The sequence below is a fragment of the Centruroides vittatus genome, unplaced genomic scaffold, assembly GCF_030686945.1.
Source record: "Centruroides vittatus isolate TY-2023 unplaced genomic scaffold, ASM3068694v2 contig_847, whole genome shotgun sequence".
NCBI classification, from domain to species: domain Eukaryota; kingdom Metazoa; phylum Arthropoda; class Arachnida; order Scorpiones; family Buthidae; genus Centruroides; species Centruroides vittatus.
In genome coordinates, this window is record NW_027122552.1 from 149,793 (window position 1) to 174,126 (window position 24,334).

At 31.1% G+C, this 24,334-nt stretch overlaps 2 protein-coding genes across 2 annotated transcripts; both read left to right on the plus strand.

Annotated features, from left to right (window-relative positions):
* The first annotated feature begins 2,073 nt into the window (after nt 1–2,073).
* Nucleotides 2,074–6,034, plus strand: LOC136982521 (uncharacterized). The gene is made up of 3 exons (XM_067279017.1): nt 2,074–2,318; nt 2,395–2,469; nt 5,932–6,034. The coding sequence occupies exons 1-3, from the start codon at nt 2,130–2,132 to the stop codon at nt 5,992–5,994; spliced, it is 327 nt and encodes a 108-aa protein (XP_067135118.1). The 5' UTR covers nt 2,074–2,129; the 3' UTR covers nt 5,995–6,034.
* A 2,024-nt stretch (nt 6,035–8,058) lies between these two features.
* On the plus strand, nt 8,059–23,003 carry LOC136982510 (ATP-binding cassette sub-family C member 4-like). Its single transcript, XM_067279006.1, has 8 exons — nt 8,059–8,076; nt 11,765–11,859; nt 13,443–13,529; nt 13,592–13,688; nt 14,347–14,535; nt 18,655–18,830; nt 19,948–20,228; nt 22,930–23,003. The coding sequence occupies exons 1-8, from the start codon at nt 8,059–8,061 to the stop codon at nt 23,001–23,003; spliced, it is 1,017 nt and encodes a 338-aa protein (XP_067135107.1).
* Nucleotides 23,004–24,334: the final 1,331 nt, after the last annotated feature.

The following is a 24,334-nucleotide window of genomic DNA, read 5'->3' on the forward strand; positions in this document are numbered from 1 at the left end:
ATATTCTCAAGTTTCAACGATTAACATCGGCTTTCTTTGTAACTAGAGAAGGAGTAGAATTGGGTGTCAAAATCACAGTAGTAACCGTTTATTGCTTTTATTGAACAGATTTATTACATCCACCCCATTGCTAATACCAATAAAGTTCTATTACCCCGAGTTTTCGACGACAACTTTGATTCTGTTGTCTGCTCTTTGTTTCTCTTTTTCTCTGTTAAGTGTCGCCTCTCGTTCTCTTAACACTTAACAAAACACTTATTCATATAAATACCGTCAATTAATATGAAAATTAGCTAAATTGGAGCTGAAAACGACGAAAATAGCGATTATGTCACGTTTGTTTACATTTTTACCTTGATTTACCTGAAGGGATAGTTCCTATGGCTAAAAATAGTAGACCTAATTACCACCAGTAACGATAAAATGGTGAATCAGTTTTCGTTAATTCTATAGCAAATTAAAACTATTCATAGTGAAATACTTAATTTTAAAAATCAATTGCAGCTGGTTAACGAACGGAATGAAAAGATGGAAATAGAACTTACCAAATTACGAAATGATAAAGAATTAATGCAATTTAAAATTGATTCTTTGAATAATACCATAAATAACAACAAAGTAATAATGTATGATTATGCAAATAAGTTAAAAGATATAAATCATAAAGGATTATTGAATTTTTTACAAAATTTTTAAAGATATTATGTAACGAGAACAAAGATATAAAATCTATTTACCAGTTTTTCAATTTATAATCGATGGTCAGATACATTAGCAGATATCGATTTATAATCGATATCTGCTAATGTATCTGAACAACAACCATTGTAAGGGATAAATTAAGAAACATAGCTTCCGTGTATAAGGCAATTGACTAGGCATTATATGACGGTCAGACACAATACCAATTCGAAATCCGATTGAGAGGTGGCATCGCACACTTTAATAGTATTGTCACAGAAGAGTACCTCAAGGAACCACTTTGAATTGATGAAAAAAGGTTCCAATGCAGTAACAAAAAGCAGAAAAAGTTATTTATTCCAGTATTCCAGTTGTGTAGAAATAGAAGTGAAACGTTTCATAATACGCAACAAAACCGAATCCACAAAGGCACAATGAGAAGTTGATGTGAAACAACACTCTCTTAATATTCCTTTGTGATTTCGGTTTTGAACGCTATTTTATGTAAATTGTAAATGCTTATATAATTATATACCTGTATGTATAAGCCTGCATACAAGTTACTCTTACGTGCACGTCATACTTGCATACTTTCATCTGTCTATATCGAATAATGTTGATAATTTTGCTAAGTAATTTCACTAAGATGGAAAAATTATTTGTGTGAAGAATATAAATAACGATAAGTTATAAAATTAAGACAATAAATATTTACTTTTATTTACTACGTCATTTATTTATTTCACAAAATACATTGAGATAATCATACAAACATATCAACCCAACAAATACATGTAAAATGTAACATAAATAAACTGATAATGATTATTTTTCTGATTAAAAAAAAATAAATTTTTGCAATAAATTATTAAATACATATAAAATATCAATGTAAAAAATTATATATAAATATAATTTTTTAGTTAGATAAAAGTGATTATAAACTAATATCAGTCCTGGCTTCCTGATTTACACTTTAATGACTTCCTTGTTTAAATTAAAGATACCCGATTAACTCTTTCCGCTATGTGGACGCTAAGAATACTTTCTATACAATTGGGGATTTCGACAGGCCTACATTTGGGACATCTGGGCGATGAGGGGGTCTACATTTTTGGGACAGGCTTTCCAAACTAAATTCTTAGTGTGTCGCTTGCCTGGATTCGGTCCAGGTTGTCTCATAAAAGGATTAAACGTTTAAGTTAAAGTTTTATATAATCAAAAGGGTGATAATTACCGAAGTAAAATAATTAATATCCTGGGCAAAAATAATAATTTTTTTTATAAATATGACTAAATTGATCTTATCAAACCGACAAAAAATTAAAGAAGGAAGTTCGTTTGTCGAGTTCTGGTTTAAATTCTGATATGATGTTATATCATACTCATTTATAAATCACATTACTTAAGAAGCAATTTAATCGTGTACAAAATTTAACAACTGAAAAATGAGGAAAGTTATATTTATCTTGATAATTATTTGCATTTCTAAAGTTACCAGTAAATCTACTAAATATGTGGTAAATCGTAACGATTTTCCGGACATTTCTGGTTCCGGTGATGATATTCTTTGGGATGATGAAGATTATAACGATATTTCGGGTGATTATTCTGGAGTTGCTCCAAATTTTGTCAAGGTAAATATAAATCATATCAATTTATAACAGTAACAAATTATAGAAATAGTTAAATATTGTTATATTAAATTTTTAGGATAGTAAGAACAGTTACGAAATCAACACTTTAGATAAAAATAAACTACCTCCTAGCTATGAAATTATAAAAAAAGTAAGTTTGTATCTTTTATCGATTACTTTTCTTTCTCTTGAAACGCAAAACAAAATGTTTATACTTTACCTTAACTTTACCGTACAAATTAAAATATTCTTTCAATATACAAATAAAATTACAAGTAAAATTCATACTTATAATACATTTAAAAATTGTTTTCTCATTTCCGTAAGTACATTTCTGCATTAAATAAATTTTACTACACAATTTATCTTTGTATAACTTCTTAAATACAGTCAAACCTGTTTTTATGCGCTCTTTTTATGTGCGATTTTTATTTGTGCGATTTTTTTAATGCGAATTTTTAATTTGTGCGGTATAGTTGGCGACTAGTCTCGTGCGATTCGTCATGTCTTACGTTGACTTATTATAGCTAAATAAACTTATTATAGCATAAATGCACTTATTATAGTAATATTATTGCATGAATATGCGAAAAATGAAATAATTTACTTTTTAAGTCAACAAAACACCACCTGGACAAAAATATGTAAAACAGACGATAGACCAGACGATGCAGTCAAGTGCTGACATCTGTTGTCAATAAATTCTATTTCGTACGGTTTTGAGTTATTTTCTATGTGAGACTTTTTTTATGCGGTCCCTGTTGACCGCATAAAAAAATTATTTTTATAATTGTGTTGCGAAAACTATTATTTACAGCCATTCGTGAAGTTTCGTGAGATTTTTTTTAATGCGTTTTTTTTAATGCGGTTCCTATCCCCCGCATAAAAACAGGTTTGACTGTATTTGAATATCTTACTGTACACTTTCAAAATTTTTATATTATTTCTTTAAATAACCATTTATATAAATATATAATAAATATCCTTATTATTATTTTTCTTTTTTATATGTATATGAAAACGTATTAAAAAAGGATTGTATATAATATATATAAAATGTATATAAAAAAGGATTCATAGTATTCCATGAATCGTTTTTTATACACATTTTGAATTTGTATTAGATAATTTATTTATAACTTATCTAGCATTTCATACTTTTATGTTATTTCAATTCGGCTTCAATCTGAAAAAGTTCTAGAACTATAAATTATTGATACTACTGTTGTTAGTCTGTCGGTCTGTGTGTCTGCTGTTTGTCGCTTCTTGATCTCGAGAACGATGTTAGTTGGATTAAAGTCGAGACCAGATATGAGAAGCTCAGGTATAGGAGGCTGCGAGTAACTACATACAAACCTCCTTTCTAGACCGGAAGTCACGTTATTTGAATTAAAAATTTTCTTGTCTACGAAGTTTGATATATATGACTGGCAAGAGTTTATTTTTAACAGGAAATGTATGATATACAGCAGTGTTTCTCAAACTTTTTGGACCGCGACCCCCCTTCTGCACTTAAAAATTTCAAAGGACCCCGAATAATGAGTATGTGTCGAAAAACATCCCGGAGGGAGGGGATAGGCTCGTATTTAAATATTTATATTATTTATATGTGCAATTTATTTAAGTAAAAATTATTTTATATAGTTTTTATTTCTATTATTTCTAAACATAAATCCATAGTAAATTTATAAAATATTTGAAAAAAATTGATCAGGAATCAATTTTTCAGCGTCCCCCCAAATATTTTTCACGACCCCTTGGGGGTCGCGACCCCCACTTTGAGAATCACTGGTGTACAGGGGCAAGACACTACTGAAAGTCAGAGCATTGTGACGAAAAATTGCAGTCTGACATTATGGCGATATGACAATAAACAATTGTTCATATGTACTGTACTTAAAAATCTTCATCTTGTTTTAATTTTTATTAATATAGATAAGCCTATATATTTTTTCTTTTATGTTTTTAGTTGTTTTGTAATATTTTAAATAATTTTCTTTTAATTTCTTATTTTTGTTGATAATTCAATTACTTAATAATGTCTTTATCTTGTATAGTCGATAATAGCAAACTAATAGCTATCCAGTATATTAATAATAAAATTTTAAAAATAAAGTAATAAGAAGCAGATTTATATGTTTAATAAAAATAATTGTAGTGTTTAAAAATTTATCTATTAATAATTTTATAAATGTTTACTGTTTACAATTGCTGGTTAATGTTACCTATGGTCGCGAACTCGGCGACGGGGAAATTTTTCCACCCTACAATCTAGACGGTGACAGAGATTTTTTTCCGCACCCCTACATTACACGCAGCGACGGGGGAATTTTTCTTTCTACCTTACATTTAAACGGCGAAGGGGAGATTATTTCTACCCTACGTTCTACGCTTACAATTCTAAAAAATACAAATTAAAAAACATAGGATAACTTACTTTGTTTCTGAGTTTTTCCCATTTTTCCACGTTTCCCGTCGACGGAACTAGACTCTCCGGTACGTGACGATGCTCTTTTTCCCCCTTTCGTCTTAACACTTTTCTTTCTTTTTTTCACCTTTGTCTTGTGTTTTCTTTTGCTTTTTTGTCTTTCTTGCTGACATTAGGTGCGGAAGCAGCCGGAATAGTCTCTGGTTCTTTCCAACTAGGTATTTTTCCGTGACCGGGATGTATTTGATCAGTGTATGTCTGCCTTTTTAGAAACACCCGAGGAAACTGCCGAAATACTCGTCGTGCACTCTAAACCAAGATACTCCCGTATGAATGTCAAAAGATTCGCCCATGACATATTGCCACATTTCCTTTGAACGTTCCTTCGAGAGCCGAACTATTCCGCCAGCATTTTCGCATGATTTCCGGTCACTGCGATAACTCGATTTGCATGTTTGGCCACATTTCTGGCAATGTTCCTCGGTGTGTTGGAGGCCCAGTTTTACGGCAAATTTCGGCCCGCCATCAATTCTTTCGTCTAATCCTAGTTCAGAAGACTCTGCTTCTATTAACTGATAAAAACGTCGCCCAGTACAGACTTTCCAAAATTCGTCCGATTCAATATCGCAATTCGACATGACTAACTTGTGGAATATCTTTCCAAAAAATGCAAAAATCGCTTACCCAATTTTTCAATAAATAAATTCCAATCGCTTAAATTCAAAAGGAAAATTATTGTTATTATTAATTACATTATAATAGAAAAATTCCAAAAGTATCCAAAACTCAAGAAAATCTTTTTGCACGACAACACGCCTACTCCACTCTCGGGGTAAAAATTTGCATACTTCCGATCAATCGCGATTACACGGATCAAAGCGCCCTCTACGAATTTTATTAATTGATAACGAAATCCCGACAAATTCCCTGTCGTCATCTTGAATGTAGAGAAAAGAAATTTCCCCAGCGTAGTCTAGAATTTCCCTGTCGCCCTCTAAACTTTCCCTGTTGCCGAGTTCGCTACCATACGTAACATTAACCCAATTGCCATTATTCTCTTCCTTTTGTAAGCGGGTTACTGTAGCAAATAATACTAATCACCTTCGTCTTAAGTAAAATTGTTAATTTTAAGATAATAAGATTTAAAGATGTTTATAATTATAAAAATGTACTTTTTACTAACAGAATTCCATTTCGTATAAAGTTGCTGCAGATAATAGTGAACGTACAGTAATAAAAATTAATTGAAGTTAAAGCTTCATTTTAAAACGTAAGAATTACTTAATTACGTTATAATTAATAAATGTACAAATTAAATTATTCAAATAATTAATTTATATACCATATGATCTTTACAGATGCTAGTGGTGATAAACCCCGAATCTAATATTTTTCTTTTGTGTTAATATATTTATACACTACATTAGCGGAAATGAGATATGAATAATATTTTTGTCAATCGTATCAAGTAGAATTTGTATTTACATAATCTCATTAAATTAACAGATATAAATAAAATTTGTATTTTAAAGTGTATTATGTAAAAGATTTCATTTATTGTGTATCATTTAGTGAGATGTACAGAATGTAAGATTATATTTAAAATAAAAATGTTTTAAAACTTTGTATTCTAAATTACTTTAATCTTATAAACATTGAAACAGCATATAATTAAAGTAATATGCTGTTTTGCTCATACTAAATGTATATAATACCACACTAAGGATATGGTAGACTGTAAAAAGACAGATGAATTATTAATTGTATGGAAATGTACGGAAATAGTGAGATAATTTAAAATTGGTGCATTAGCGACCCAATAGGTTAATGTAAATTTTACAGTAGAACCAAACAAAATTTGTGGAATAAATGTAAATAATAAATCTGATAAATATTGTATATTTTATAAAGAAGCTTTATAATAAAGTACACAAATATGAAATATCTCATTGGAAAGAATTTTAACATAATCGAATACAAAGATAATGTTATATTTGAGTATGGACACGTTCTATACAAAGTTTATTTAGAAATTAAAAATTAATTAGATGTATCCTTAAATCTTTTCAGTAGTAAACAAACGGATTTATATTTTCAATTTTTAAAATTTAATTGTCCCAAGTTTGTAAACTACAAAAGAAAAAAAATCTAGCAACCAGTTGCTTCACTTTCCCGGAAACATTTAAAACTGTGTGACTGAATGTTTAAACTGTGTCAGATATTAAAGTTATTTAAAAATTTTTTTATATCTTTAATTGCTAGAAAATAGAAAAGGCTTAATTTTGAAGGCAGGGTTGAGTTTTTATAAATATTTCAAACGCTAATAACGACCATAATCGTTATTAATGGCGGAAAGTTCGACGCGGTTAACTGAGACTAATGACAAAAAGATGAGAGGGGAATGAATTTAACAAAAAATCTACACAAGTAATCATATAATTTAATTGTATGGACAAAATAAACCAATCTTACTCGAAATAGTATTGTCCATCGAAAGATCTTATCGAGGAATAAATGTATTTTGAATATCAACTCTTCCGCGATCCGAGTAAGTATCTGTAATCCAAAATATTTGGTTACATCATCAGACAGACAGACAGACAGACAAAATAAATTTTATTTCTCCTGACACTGCTAGGCACAGTTGGGGTAGAAAGACATGGAGTACAGTGTTGTTACATTCTGAGGAATAGAACCGACAATGTGTATGATAATGAAATAAAAAAAAAAAACAAAAAAAACAAAAACGCGAAAATATACATTAACTAGAAAACATGTCAGTAAAATGAGTCAATGTCTTTGACAATTATAATGACCGTAAAACAGTCTAAACAGAATCCGCGTATAAACAGAGGACCAGGTGACAAACACTGAACAGATCTTATGCAACAACTTACACACAGTAAGTACATGGAAGCTCTTCAAGAGAGCTCAGATAAAACAGATGAAATCGCCTGTAGAACGTAGGCCAGGATGAGGGCACATCGCAGATTTGTGCAACAACTAACACATAAGAACATAGTAGGCTAGTAGAAGATCATGAAAGGTCTTTGGCGATACAATAAAGCTAAAACAGTAAAACAATAATTAGTGTATTAATGTTCTGATGAAATAAAGTTTAACCATTCTTTGAAAAAGAAAAAAGTACTTTTTGCTTGACACAAGGTGTTCTGGCTTACATGGCCAACTCAGGTTGTCTTCTTCTATGTATATCTTGAGTTCGCGTCTTATATCTTCCAATATCGGGCACGATAACAGATAATGTTTAACTCTGTCACGCACCCCACAGATACGGCAACAGTCAGTGTCACTATGCCGAAACCTATACAGGTAGGCGTTAAATTTTCCGTGCTCTGTAAGCAGTTGCGAACTGCGGTGTTCAGAGTGAAGCCACTTCCACTTGAGCCGTCTTTCGACGTCTGGGAAAAATTGTCGAGTGATATGCGATTCCGGAGTTCGCTCCCATTCCTCTTGCCATCTGGCAACAGTCTGATGCTACAGGAGTTCTTTTAGTCTTGAAACCGAGAGTTGATTGTATGCCGGAATGATGTCCGTGAGCATGGTTGTTGTACGAGCAACATCATCATAGAGGACGTCTTCTAGGTAAATAAAACGAGCTGTAAAAAACGAAATGTGTAAAAACAACGACAAAGACAACGTGGGAATAATTCGCCATCTTGAATATTGCGTTGAAACACAAACAGATCTTCTGTGGTCGTATTGCCATGTGCATCCTTCCTAAGAAAGTTTAGAACCAATCTGCGTGATGAATTGAATGAGATGAATTTATATTCTGATCAGTCAGAAGAATCCTAGAAGCAGTTATCAATTCCTTCTAAACCTTTAGGAGTCGCTTGGAATGATAATTGCGACACATTTCATTTTGATATACAAAACAGAAAAATTTCTGTTAAAGAACACTGATATTAAGAGATGTTGCAATTAGCAGGTGGCATTTTTGACTTGTTGGATTCGATGGGCGGTTTACATTAAAGATTAAATATTTTATTCAAGAGATATGGTGTTTGCGATTGGATTGTGACGATTATTTTTCCATTTTTTTACGAAACTCAACTTACACCACTTTAATTATGAACCGTCCATAAAATAATAATAAAAGCAAATGAAAAACACGCAATGAAATAAAAACAACAAAGCCAAACACACAGAAAAAAATTTTTGAAAAATTTTGCAAAAAATAAATGAATGAATAAATATTTTTTAAAAATAAAAACGGGCTTATTTATAATAAAGAAAACAACAACAGCGTGGAAGAAAAAGAAATTGTATGTAACTTGCTGTGGACCTTTGTGCAAGTGTTTTTAATTGAAATGCATCCACATATGTAGCAGAGCAGTGTCACCATTTATTGGCATAAATTCAGATTTTACTGACTTTTTATCATTATATAAAGTTTAGGATTAGGTTTATTTGGTCATGACAAGGGCGATCTGCCGACGGGTAGTGTCTCTCGGGTGGTCTTTCATAAGAACCTGGCCCCTATTTAGGTGTTATTAACGTGAAGAAAAGCCAGTAAACTCCACGCGGCAAGCGTGAACCCATGACCAACTACCAGGGTTTAGTGGTTTTAACCGCTCGATTATTGTTAGGCAATATCAAGGTATATTTGCATAGAAAATAAAAAGCTTCGTTTATAATTTTTCTTAAAAAACTTTACATTTACTTATATTATTAATATAGTTCTTGCAACAGAACATATTCTAATTGTGTGCAAAGGAAAAAATCTTTTGGATATTAATAAATACACCCGAATTAATTATATGAAAAAGATTATCTCAATTTGAAATTCTGCTTTTATCAGTTTATTCAATATAAGTACGGGATAAAATATGTTACTCAGATAATTTTGAATGAATTTCTAAAAGAATACATTCGATATAGGCTAAATGTTTCCAATGTATAATATATTGCGAATATGTTCTTCACTGTAAAATACATTCAAGTGTCGTCACCACCCAGTTAATATGTAATGAGAATCGCAAAAAATCTATTTACATTAACTGATAAAAAAAATATATCAGATACTAGCTGACCCGGCCACGCGTTCTTGTGGCTCAAAATGTATCTATTATAAATGTGTAACACTTCCCCCGTGGGGAGAATTTCAAAAAATTTCTTCTTAGTGTACAGTACATTCTTTTACGTGGTACCGGGCTTGTACCTTTGTACGGCAATAAAGAACTTGAACTTGTACAGTACATTCTCTTGACGTACCCTATTAAAACGCAATTGAAAACGCAACAAACCAAATTTAAGAAACACCTTTTTATTTATATTATCATATGTGGATTTGATTGTATTAACTGAAGATTTTTATTATTTAATGATTTGAAGATTTATTTAAACAAATTTATTGATTCATGTAAGAGGGAGGAGACTATCCCCCTTTCCGTTAAAACGGAAACCTAACCGTTGTCATCACCACTGTCATCAACCAAATTCGACGTCATCCAAGGCTTTGTTTCCCCAGTTTTTATTCCTAACTTTCCTGTTTACGTAAGAAGAATCCTTTGTTTTGATTGGGTAAGCCAAAAGAATAATATCGAAATTTGCGCCCAAATCGGGGAGTTCACTGAAAACCTTTCCGACTAAAGGAAGTATATCTGAGTTCTCCAGCAAGAGGAGTCTGATTTTGAAGTTCGTTGCAAAGATTCAGCGAGAGAAAAGGTCTCCCAATATATTACAGTCGAGTCTGATGAAATAATCAATTTCCCGATAGAAGAATGAAATAAAGTGGAAGAATCAAGACTTATATTTTCTGTGCCAAGAGAAGAGTGAATTTAGAACTTTTAAATGAACTTTCCTCATGAAGAACAATTTATAATTCAAGTCAAGCCTACGAATTTACAAGGTATTATATCCGACTCGGAATTAATTGTAAACTCTCTCTCTCGTGCGTTTAGAATATAGAATTTAAGATAGAAATGAAATTAAGATGTATTTGGCTTTATTTTAGTTATTTTAATAAATTTTCTTTACTTCTGTTAATATGATTTTCTCTGACTCATATTTTAGAAAGTCCTTCCTAACTTACTCACGACCCTCCCAGTCGTTATTCCGGAAGGAAAATAGCGCGTTAACTCGCAAAATACCTAGGTTAACTGGTGTCAGGAAAAACTTCATCCAGGAGTTTTGCGAACTTCTGATCTTGGATATCTGTAAGGATATTACAAATTACTAAATTCTTAAGGAGCCATCTCCTTAATTGGGCATGACAACTAGAAAACAGTTTATGACAAACAGGGTCGTGTAAGCGGTATAGAAGATAATTTCGTATTTTCATACCCCCGCGGGACCTCACACCTATGTATCTAGCTTTAAGTGAGATGTAGGTTGGTTTATATTCGATACATCGGAAACCGAATAGTACTGCTCGAAAGTTCACAAGCCGAATAGACAATAGAATTGTCGCGTTTTAGTCGTATCTTTATTTGTTTTGTACTCTAAAATAATTGTAGTAATATATCTGTTTATTAAATATGTTATTTTATATTATATCATGCCTGTCATCTCTGGGTACGCTGGACATTTTCTCTCGACCTCAACATCTCTCCTCACCATACTAATTACCCTCTTATGGCCAATCTCTGACAGAGAAGCCAGTAAGTGAGGCCGAACTCGCCGCTTAACTCTCTCGGTTCTCACAACTTTATTTGAGTCCTTTAAAAAAAGCGCAGAATATATTAGATACTTGCTAATTAATTGCAGAAAGGAATGCCACATTAGTGAAAGTGCCAGATTTCTGAGAGATAAAATAAATCAGTTTGAGTTTGTATTATATTTAATGTTACATTCTAATTGTCTCTATTACACATATATTAAAAAAAACAAATAATAGACAAGTATTTGTATAAAGCAAATATAATAATGATGCATATTGATTTATATTTCGTAATGTTTACTTTTATGTCTAATAGTCATCTTTAATCTAAATAAATTTGTCAATGAATATTATTTACAATATAATTAATTTATATTTTTACTTTTACTAATTTAGGATATAAGCTTATTTCCTAAAGGCGATCTGACTATTGTAGGCGAAAGAGGAGTAATAATGAGCGGTGGACAAAAGGCAAGAATTAATCTAGCAAGGTAAGATATCTGTTACTCTGTATTTCTTTGAGTTTAATGATAGGAGTATGATATGAATGGCGTAAAACATATAGAAACTATAATTTTAAGTTGTATTTTAAAAAAAAAATTTAGTAATATTTTTGTATATATTGCTATTAAATTCAATCATCACCCTCAAACAACAAACATTTTGAAAAAATACGTTAGATTGTTTCCATACTTAAAAATAATTTTTTTAAAATAATTCAATCTCTCTGAGATTCTTAACTTGTTTTCGATCTGAAGTAATTTTTATAATCTTTAAATTAACAAATTTACCGAAATACTTAAATTAATCAAAGATTAGTAACTTATTTTTGATCTAAAATAAAATTTTTAATAATTTATAATTCACTCAATTTACTAAAATGATTCAATCTTTCAGAGGTTTTTGACTCATTTGTGATAATAAGTACTTTTTTATAATTAATTTAATAAATTTACGAGAATAATTAAATTTATCAAACGATTTTGTCTTATTTTTAAAATAAAATAATTTTTTGATAATGTTCAATTTTGTAAACTTACAGAAATAATTAAATTAGTCAAATTTTACTAACTGACTTATGACCCGAAGTTATTTTTATAACTTTTAAATAAACAAATTTACTGAAAATCTTGAATTTGGAAAAAATTCTGACTTTTCTTGACTAAAATAATTTTTTTATAATTTTCGATTTCATGAAAAACAATCTGATAACAGATAATGTTACACACAGTTTTATTAGGTAATATCGTAATTAAAATTATAACAGTTCATTTCGAAATTATATGTCTTAATAACAGTAATCCTTATTTAACCCGTTGCTGGATGTTTTTATGTCAAAACAATGAATTTTTTCAACTCTTTCATATTTATACCTTATTGTCGTATAGCTGTTGTCATAGGTGTAGAATGACAGTTTGTATGAAAATTCAGAAACAAATTGCTTTTCTTTTGTAGCCACAGTCGGTAGTGCTATCTGTTATGATATTTTATTCAAAAAGATATTTATATTTGTAATGAGTATAAAATGGCAAAAAGCTTAATTTTCAGACGAGGGATGTGTTTTATGAAAAGTCCTAAATGCTAATAACGAGTAAAATCATTATTAAGTCCGACACTATTGTTCATACATACGGTCTACTTTATCTACTCACCCTCTCAACGTATAATCACAAAAATTTAAATATATCAATCCCCTAACACCCAAACTTCCCTGCAATATTTCAGAAAGTTTTGATAAAAAGCTCAAGAGTTATTAAACTTCAAAAAAGGTGAACAAAATTGTGCCCTCTGAGCACACACACAACCTAATATAGAAAAATTATTTTCGAATTTTTTGAATTTCTCAACATTTCAAAATGTTTTTAGTCCAAAAATGAAAACATGGAAGTCATTTTAGGATTGTTTGCTACACTTTTCCTCTGTTATTCGTAACAGTCGGGAAAGTAAAAATAACTAACCAGCAAAACAACATTCTATAAATCTAATTGTAAGTTTTGATCTTCTGTTCGGGCAATGCATCTTTCGTTTTGCTATAAAATTATTTTTTCATGATATATTTCTATATATATTCTAGAGCACTATATGTAGATGCAGATATATTCCTCCTCGATGATCCACTAAGTGCTGTCGATGTTCCTGTAGGAAAACATATCTTCGAAAAGTAAATATTTAAATCTTATTTATGGTATATTTGAATATGTTTCAATTTTATATTTATTTCAGATGCATAATGGAATATTTGAAAGAAAAGATTTGCATCTTAGTTACACATCAAGTGCAATTTTTGAACTCTGCAAGTAAAGTGTTAGTGTTATGCAAGGTGAATATACTAATTGTTTATTAGTATTGTTTCTTTCATTATTTTCTCAATTAAAAACTACATTGTGTCTTAATTACCGAGCATCAACTTTAACATTATTAAGTTCAGAAAAACAGAAAAAATCAATGAAAATATTTGGATTGTTCACTTAAACTAAAGCAAAACATATATACTTTATGTACAGAAATCCCGATACTGTCGATACTAATACCGGTATCGATACTTTTTTGGTATTGAAATATCCTTAACTATATGGTGAATAGAAGGAAATATGTATGTCCAATATACAGGTTATATGCGAATTAATAATATTGTTAGAACGAATGTATTTGGAAGAATGACCTCATGAATGTTAGATGATAGAAATGTGGAGAATTCCTCCAGATCATGTCGGTTGTCAAGTGTTGTTTAATGATTTGTATCTACTCAGACACTGGTGAGTTCCAGAACTGTTATACTGTATTTCCTTCCAGATATGGCAGTAAATAAAGAATAGTGATTGACACTAGTTAAAGAATTCATGAAAGAATTGATAATATAATAACGTAGTATTTTTCAAAAACAAATTTTTATTTCTATACACTTTTTTCTATAGTAATGATTTTATACATTAATTACATAAATTCAATTGTATTTATATATATTATTAATTATTTAGGGTAAATGTGAATACATTGGAAATTACAATGAAATAGAAAATGTAAAAACGGTTTTAGAAATTTCGTCAGAGGAAGGAGCTGCTGAAAATAACATGGAATTAGAAACTGCACTTTTCAACAATGATGAACTAATTGAAAATACTGAAGCCGATGTGTCAGATAACACTGAAGATTGTAACATAAATGTAGTAAGAATTACTTATTTATTTAATAGTTATCTGACTGGATAATTTCTGAGTATTGAATATGGCATTTTCCATTATTTTTGTACATAGTGAAATTCTAATTTCAGCGTAAGATTACTCTAGTTTAGAAATAAAATTTTACAGTTAATTTATAAAGTTTGATTGAGTAATACTTATATCAAGATACTTAACTTTTTTTTAATAAGCTTATTCAAATCTCCACTGTTAGTTTCTGTTTTTAATAGATGCCGATGTTTTTTATACAACTACGATTACATCATAATTTTATGTATTTTGTAAGCTACCTAACGATAACAAGCACTTTTGAATTTAAAAAAAAGTATTCCAAAATAATTGTAAAAAACGATGGAGTCAGACTTTCTATTCTTCTTACTTTTTAATCTTAAAGTATACGAAAAAATTATATTTTTCTTTCAGTTCTGACTTATGGATATTGTGTAACTAAAAAATTTTCTAAAACATTGTGTTAACAATGAATAAAAAAGATTACAGTTAAAAAGGTAAAAGAAATCAACTTGCAGAGAAAAAACTTTTTATTTACTTTAACAAACTTCCCAAATGCATTTCGCCTCTTATGAAAGGCATCTTCAGTAGGTTTGACCGTACACAGTTCATATTCCGACAATAACTTGTTAGGAGAAACCACTTATATAGTTCACAAAAAATTCCCAGCATTCCGCTGTTAGCATTCCCGTATTCAAATTTACATTGTTGTTTTGCATAACGATAGCAAAATGTTCCTTTACTTTCCGTTTTACATTGTTTTATTCCCTAAAGACAATTTTTAACTTATTAGTATTGATCTGACAATTATTAATATTACAGTGTTGGAAGATAGGAGAATTACTAATTTTTAACCTTACAGCAGCCAAGTGTTCTGACAGTCTGATCTTCAGTCTTCGTTTCGTTTCACCGATGTAAAAACTGGGTTGTTACATGTGCATTCTATTCTATAAACGACGCCTTCTTCTTCTAATAAATATTTTTTATTAGTGCTTATTTATTAAAAAAAATACGTTTTACTTCCCCCAGCTGTTATATTATAACACTGGAAAGAAGTGTAATGATCTCAGATTTTTATTTTTTTAAATTACATTTCTGTTTTAACGTAATGTGGATTACATCCCCGGCTGTTATGATTCTGTAATCGTATCACATTTTACCTTTAGGGATATTTGGAATAATGTTTTGACACCTCTGAATTTAAAATAGTCAATAAACTGACACACAGAATGAGTGTGCGTGTTTCATGTAATATCTCAGGATGGGATAAAGTGTAAGAAATGAAATTTGACATTGTAACTTGTATATGAAGAACATTGATGCTATTAAATTTTGGTGATTAAATGTGAAAGGGGTGGAGAGATAGAGTTTGTGTTATTTATCATATTGAAGAGGGATTGGACTAAATTATGATTTTACTGATTACTAAAATTTACATTTTTTATAAAAGTCGTTCCTACACTTAAAATTAATCGTTTTGCCGTATTACAATAATTAATAATATAAAAACCTTTTATAACAAAATTTCATAACAGATATCGCCAAACACAATTCTATCTGTACTAATATATAAGGGGGAATGTTTGTTTGATTGTTTGTTCGTTTGCTGGGCTTTTGTAAATGTTATCGGTTTTCATTCGTGCAGTTTGGACAGTTCTGTACATGATTTATTTATATTGCTTCGTCTTTTATTTCTTATAATAACAGTGTTATGTTATCTGAAACATACAACATGAAGGAGAGAGAAGATTCCCATCGGTCTTCCGTCTCAAGTAACTTTCTTAAGTAAGCACGGCTCGAGATGTTTCAAACGTACTGTATATCGACCTCCATACTCAACTCGTTTGGTACATACAGTTTATTTACAAAAATACAGTTTATCTGTACACTACTCTGTATCGATTGACACACTAACAATCAAGGGTAAATTGGAATAATCGGGACCTCTAATGTCTGTGGTCATTTTTTCACTTGTTTACTGCTTTAATTGCTGCTGTTTTCATGCCATTCTTACATCAGCCAAACCGTATCTAGATTTAGTTTATCAAACAGCAAGAGTACTTTGTTTTTCTTGCAAATTAATATTTTAGATGGAGCGAATTTACTTCCTTTATATGAAACTAAACTTTTGTATATAGGCCTATAGAATGTTTATGTGTTCACTGATATAGTATTGACATACCATTATTTAAAAATAAGAATCAGTTTTATATTGTCAGATATCTACCTACATAAATTGTGTTATTTCGATTACTTTGTAGGTTTACGCATATGCAAGTGAGCGTGATTGATTATAAATGCCTAAAAGAAAATCGCAATTGTTACGAAATACACCCGTGTCAATGGACCATTGGAAGGCTTACTTTTTAATGTATGTAAGATACCTTAAAACTTAAATACTACTCCTTCCGGCTGATGTTAATTTTCCTACAAAAGCTCAATCTCTGAATTAATTTCTGCATAGGAAACGTGGACTACCATAAATATCGGATTTTTCACTTCTGACTGATTTTATCCTGTATATGAAAGCTGGCAAACCTTTTGACGAATTTTAAGAAATTTTGCACAGTTATTGTTTATAATTTTCCACAATACATATTTCTCTTTCTTTTTTCGAAATATTCATTTTTTAACTGTTCTCATTAAAAAAGTTAAAAAATAAGTTCAATGTAGCGTGGAAGTCCACATCATGTGCCATTTTTCTTGTTTTTCTTTCAGGATATCTTGGCAGCTAGCGTTTGTGTTCTCTTGAAAACGCCAGCAATTGCGTCACTTTCGGCAGCCTTTCACTCGATTAATGCTTATATTTTGAATATATCCATTGTTACTTTCTGTTACCCTAGACGAAACATACCATACCCTATAATGGAACAAGTCAACACCATCGCTCAGTTCTCAAACCACTCTGGGCATTCTGTGCTAGTTATGCTATATACTATATATATGCTATTATAATATATGCTATTTTGAAAATTAAATCTTTCAACAGCCGAAAATTTATGCAACTCCTTGCTGGACTTTTTTGTTTATTTTAATACAGTTTGATCCAAAAACGCGAAAATTTATCTGCAGTTTCAACAATTGACATTAAGTTTGTAAAGGACCGCTTTTGGCAGAGCAGGTGTAAAAGCAACACGACCTTGGTAATTGGTTCCACCTGGCGTTGTGTCTGTAAACGGTCGGGAAGACAAAGGGTGTAGCGTTCCTGTTTATGGGACTTGTGTGTAGGTGTCAATGTTTTTACCACATGTTTGTCGACTAAAAAAAATGTAAACAAGGGACGGACGTTACGGTAAGCTGTTTTTTCGTCGGGAGAAGAGCGGACGTTTTTGAAAGCTTCCGAGGAAAGGAAGAACCCTGATTGGTCGTAAGTTGTCGTCGAAGAACTCTTTAAATAGTAAAAGTGGCGAGAGAAAGTGGCGGAGAAGGGCAAAAGACTGATAATACGGTAGTCTCAGGCACTTGGACAGCCCGCTGAGCGTGGAGAGAGTGTTCTCCTCTGACAACGATCTCAGGGACGGGTAAGTGCGGAGACTGGATAGTCCGTATAGTTGAGCCGACTCCACAGACTGACTGAGGCTTCCCCAGAGTCTAATAGTTCCCGAAGGACAAGCTGACACGTAAGACACCACACTTTGTTGTACCGTGTATGTAATGTTGTTGAACTTGTATATTCTGAAATATTTTGTTTTGTAAATAAACTGTAAATATTCTCTGGATTGAGTGTGAAGGTGTACTTTTCTACGAACCAACGTAGGAACATTCTCGAGTCGTAGGAACCAACTCGAGACGGATTATAGTAAAGATCTTCACTAAGTTTTTTTGTAATTTCAAAGGAAAGTGTTATCTTCTTCTGAAAATTACCCAAAGAATTTGTGTGTAATTTTTCCTGAAAGAAATAAGAAAGGGTATTGATTTATGAGATATTTGCACCCAGCTTCATTACTTACAGACATATAATTGACAAATATTTGAATAAAAAATTATACTTCGTATACTTTTATTTTTTAAATCTGGTAATAAAATATTTTGTAACGAATTCAAGCATAATTCAATGAATACTCATGTAATGTTGATTATTATTATTATTTGCTGCAGGAAGATGAAGATAAAAAAATACAACCGGATGATGAAGGAGTTGGAACAAGAGAACTTTCAGTTTATAAAGAATATTTTAATGCTGGAAAGGGTTTCTTCTTTAAGACTGTTCTATTAGTTATACTCATTGTAACACAAGCTATTACTAATGCCAGTGACTTTTGGCTAGTCAAATGGTATGTTATTTTCACGACTAACGTGAAAATTAATATGTAAATATGTTTTGTTTAATATAAATTGTTTATTGAAACACAAATGACATTATTTATACCATATTCCTTTCATTATGCTAACATGTTCCAAATATAATTGATGAACAATCGTCTCAAATTTCAATGGATTTATTTAATTCTTCTATCTCTAAATGTTTTGATGTACAATATTATATTTACTATTCTCAATAAAATTTTCAAAATAAATGATAAAATTATTTTGAAAGAATTCAACAGAATTCATTTAATGTATGAATTTAAAATACATTAACTTTTAACTTTAAATTGCAAAGTAAATTTAAGAAACTACAAGAAAAATTTCGTAGTTTAGTTAAGAACTTTACTGAACACCTCCTATTTTTATAATCAAAAAGTTTTCTGAAAGAAATCAATAATAGTTGCATGTTGGATATATTGCTTTATCAAAATATTAAATGCGCTGTAAGAACAGTACAGAAAGATAAGTGACTTACATAATATTTTGTTCCACTCTGAACCTTTGTACCAGTAGACTTTAACATGCTTTCATAGCAGAGTCACAAGATGTCAGCATGTACTGTACAAAGTTGCGTAATGATTAGAGATAAATTTAAATTGCAGCATTGTCAGTCACAGTATAAAGGATAGCAATGATGTTCTCACTTATTATTCTAATGATAAGTTATGAGTATAATGCTTAAATTTGCACTGAACTGATTCTATTTATGCGGATGAATTACCACTTCTACGTTTTATATATCTAAATATTATCTGTAGGTATTATTTTATACTAGTAGCCCGGGCCGTCCTTTAGTATGCGTTTTAGCAGCAGCGGTGTCATTCCGTGGTATAAATAATAAATTCATATCAATAATAAATTCCTATTACAAATAAAAATAATTTATTGTTAATTTAAAATCATTGCTAGGGCGTTTCTAGTGTGCGTTTTAGGCATACCGTTACAGATTACAGTTATACAAGAATGCTATCGATGGCTTATATTATCAGATAATGCATTCAAGCAGTTTTTATGTGTTTCTGTTCTTATACAAAAGTATTGTAAATGCAAAAATTTAATTCTTATTTCATGTTTAATTTTCAGGTATAATAAAAGAAGAATCTATGGACAAAGTACAGTGAAACTGAAAAATATTACGTTTAACAAAACAATTTTTAACAATAGTGAAGGAGAAAACTTTTATTATAGTGAAGCCTACAACATTTATGTTTACTTTGGAATGATATGTGCAGTATTTCTCACGACGATACTGTCTGGAATATTATTGTTTGAAATGTTTACAGCTGCATCTATGAAGCTGCACAACAATATGTTTCAATGTATCATTCGAACGCCGATATCATTTTTGGATAACAATCCCGTTGGTATGTATAATATATTTATTTAATTCATTCTTAACTTAGAGATTTAATAATGATATTCGAGAAGAAACGTTATCGATATTAAACTAAAATTAGATAATTAGACATTCTTACATATTTCTATTTTCTTACAATAGTTTTATAGCAAATATCATTATATCATATAACAAATAGCCAATGACAGAATTTTACAGTTTACGTTTTAGAATTAGATATGAAGTATGATAGTTTATTTTGCAACTAATTGCATTATAGAAAATTATAATACAATTAGTGGCAAAATAATTACAAAGGATAAATCATAAATAATAATTTAGTGAATAAATTTAAGAAAAAGTTGAATAATGGAATTGAATTTAGAAAAACGTTCATTCTTAACAAAAAAAAAAACTTCGAATAATATATGTTTGATAGATTGAACCTCGTAATCTGAGGTAAAACATTAAGCTTTTAACGACTGTTTTTACTTTTGAGAACGACCAGAAATTTTATACCTTTAAAGTATAGAATAACCTTAAAAATTTCCGTATATAAGACTAAAATATCTTCATTTTCGTCATGTTCAATCACAATAAACAACAGTCTTACATTGCAGAGCTGACCTGTTATTAGAGTCTACGCCTCTGCAAAAACATGGAAAACAGTCTAAAAAGTTTACAGGTGTCAAGCCAACAATTGAAAAATACATAATTCATTTTAGAAAAATGGCTGAGGAATTTACACATTAGAAAATTTTCATGATTTGTCATTACAAAAATGAAGACATTTTAGTGTTTTCTATGGACTTTTTTAATGTGTAAATTCGTCAGCCATTTTTTAAATGTCGAATAACCTGTTTTACCTGTTTCTTAATTATGGTAGTTTCGTTAATACATTAAGGTTTTAATTTATTGTAGTGTAAAGCACGGTCTTATTATACTCAAATACAAACAACCAATACGAGCACGTATTTGAATACTTCATCGTGTTGACTATTGCTTTTCTGGTTAGATTTCCGAATTAAAAGGAATAAGGAAAAGTATAAACTTGAATTATTCAATGTTGAAAACTAATGAACTGCCTTATAAAACTGTGCAGATCAGGCATTTGTGGCCAAGACCGGGGTTGACTACATATTTGCATATCTATACTTCTTAAGTATTTCAGTAGAAAGTTTTCTTACCGTTCAATTTATAAATATGCGTCAGTTAATCGTTGTAGTATGCCGTTGCTCTGTTATAATCCAAAGGGTCAAACTTATAAATTGTGGGCTAAACTGTGTATAAGTTTTGATAGTAGATTTCTATATTCCACATATATAATATAAGTTTATTTTAATACTTCATTTTCTATTTACGATGTGTCAAATAAATTTGCGGGAAAAATTAACTAATATTGCACTCACACGTTTGAATTTTATCAAATGTGACATTGTGTATACTTTCAAAGCATTTTATAAGTGTTTATCTGAAAATAGATGGAAGTTTCCAGTTAAAAGTGTTCAAAATTTAATGCTGTTAATTGTGAAGAGCATATCTGAAATATTTCTTGCTCGAGGTTTGTCCTATGAAACAAATGACATAGGAATAATTTTGTGCAGTGAATTTAAACGAATTGATCACAGTCTTCAATGTAGGGGTCGAGCGTATGGCTAACGCCCCGATCATGTAAAATTCTTTTCTAGTTAAAAGAAAGAAAAAGGTGAGAAAGGCAGAATCGAAGACTAGTGGAGCTCTTCACCTAAGAATTTCTCTCCCACCAAACAAATTGATAGGACCAGAATAGGATAAATAAAGCAAAATATCGTTGGGTGCATGGAGTGTAAGAATAGCAACAGATAATCAAATAAATTAATATGGGAAAGGAGTGTGTAGATGTGAACGGGAATGTGCTGATCTGGTATGATGTGCAAGAGACAAAGCGAGAAAATGAAGGAGTAGGTGTTAGTTAAATTACTCATGAAGGACTATAAACAAGTGAGTGAAAGATTAATTTGGGTGTGCTTTGCAGTCAAGAAGGAGAAAGTGATTGTCGTCATTGTGCATGTCGCAGTTAATATTGATGAGGTTGCTAAGAAGAATAAGTTTTGAAAAAAGTTACGAGACGCCTTCAGTTTTTTCAAATTGCAGCCCAATTAAGAAATTTTTAAAATGCAACAAAAATCTAGAGTATTAGCAAAAGCAACATTCGGTAAGTTGTGTGTGGAAAAAAAAAAGAGCGAGTCCGGCGGCTCTAACTGTCAAGTTGGGTTTTTACGTGCTCCTGATTGTCGCGTGTTGTAGACGATGTTATTAATTTAATATAGTGAAGTGTTACGTTTTCGGAACCAGCTTAACGAGTCGAAGACGATGTTACAAATTTTGGGACCATAGGACCCATATTTTTGGAGAAATCGGCGACTGAAAACAGCATTTTCGAAGTCCGATTTTTTGTTAAACTTTGACCGTTTATCTGGAATCAGTTACGGATTATTGTTCGGATTATAACCGTAAGTACTGTACTTAAATTTGGTTGTTCTCGGCCTGGTATTTTGGCAACTACAGCTCTTTTTTAAAATCTACTCGAATGGCCCGCATCGGGCTTTTGAATAGCAATTCGGAAAAAATTTGGCAAGATCACGAAGAAGAATATTATAGAAACCTTGAGTGCAAATTTCGTTAATTTATCTTAAATAGATTTTGAATAACGACGAGATTAAAACTTAACTAATTTCTTTACTGATCAGAAACGACAGTTACCCTAGTAACGGTCAACGACGTTCGTATCACTAACTGGTATAACGGTCACAACGGACGTTAATGGACTCGGAAACGAAGTGAACGGTGACGTCATCGATCTAATTCAACAGGACCTTCAGTTTTGGACTCTTTTGACAATTATTCAGTGTTGGCTTAAACCATGATCACCACTGTGTTATCTACTGTGTATTGAGTTAATTGTATATGTTTAAGTCTAGATTAAGTTAGTTATAGTACTATTTTCTTTCCTCTGTGCGGTTGGGCCACAAGTCTGGCAGTACAGAGTCATTGGAACCTAAGGTCATCTGTCCAACACACTCTTCAGCTTTGGGGCTCTAGGTATACACAAGTAGTGGGGTACGTTTTTACAATTTGATTATGGACGACACTATTAGGGAACCAAGGGTCACTCTTGTACCTCATGAGGAGGAAGACGCCACAAGGACAATCCTGGAAAATATAACTGGAAAGGAGACCCTGGAAACCAAATTAATAAGAGAGGCAGGCGACTTATTAGGAAAGATAATGAACCTATGCCCGGAGCATGGAAATAGTACACTTAGGGTTCAGCATAGAGCAGAAATCAGAAAACATGTAACAAAAATGTACGGATATCTCAACCAAATGTTCGGAATAATAGAAGGAATTAGAGAAAATACCAGACCGATACAATCTATAACCAGCAAACCATCATACAGCGAAATAACCAAAGAAACATATTACAAAGTACTACAACAAAAAATATTCAACAATCAATCGACAAAACAATAAACTCAGAAGGAGCAGAAGGATCGCATGCAGTATTGATATACCCTAAAGAACAAGAGGAGGGCGTATCGACTGACATGAAGAAAGTAACAGAAGAAATTAAAAAACACATCGAACCACATCGTTTAAAAATAAAGGTTAAAACTGTAAGAGAAGTCAAAAACAGAGGAATATGTATTCGAGTGGGGAACAGAAAAGAGAGTGAAAGACTAGAAAAAGCCATTAAAGAAATTCCAAATTTAGATTAAAAAGTTACTTGTAAACAATACAAGGGAAAAAACCTAGAATTATACTGTTGAACGTGCCACAATCTGTAACAGAAGACAACATAGTGCCATACATATATGAGCAAAATGACCTATGTGAAAACACAGACAAAGACACCTTCAGAGAGGAATGTCAAATACGAACGGTCATAACGAGGGGAAAAACTAATGAGAACTGCAGACATGTTGTATTGTCAGTGACACCTAAGTTAAGGAACGTCTTCATACGGGAAAGATACATCTCCATCAGCTGGGCCACCATCAAAGTCGATGATTTTGTCCCAATTTTACGTTGCTACTGATGTTGTGGTGTGGGCCATATGGCAAAAAACTGTACAGGGCAACAACACTGCACTCA

Coding starts and splice junctions, on each gene's coding strand:
- LOC136982510 (XM_067279006.1), top strand. Junction 18,831..19,947: donor GACTTTTGGCTAGTCAAATG/GTATGTTATTTT, acceptor TTTAATTTTCAG/GTATAATAAAAGAAGAATCT. Junction 20,229..22,929: donor TTTGGATAACAATCCCGTTG/GTATGTATAATA, acceptor TTTACTGATCAG/AAACGACAGTTACCCTAGTA.
- LOC136982521 (XM_067279017.1), top strand. CDS start 2,130: ATGAGGAAAGTTATATTTATCTTGATAATTATTTGCATTTCTAAAGTT. Junction 2,319..2,394: donor TTGCTCCAAATTTTGTCAAG/GTAAATATAAAT, acceptor TTAAATTTTTAG/GATAGTAAGAACAGTTACGA. Junction 2,470..5,931: donor GCTATGAAATTATAAAAAAA/GTAAGTTTGTAT, acceptor TTTTACTAACAG/AATTCCATTTCGTATAAAGT.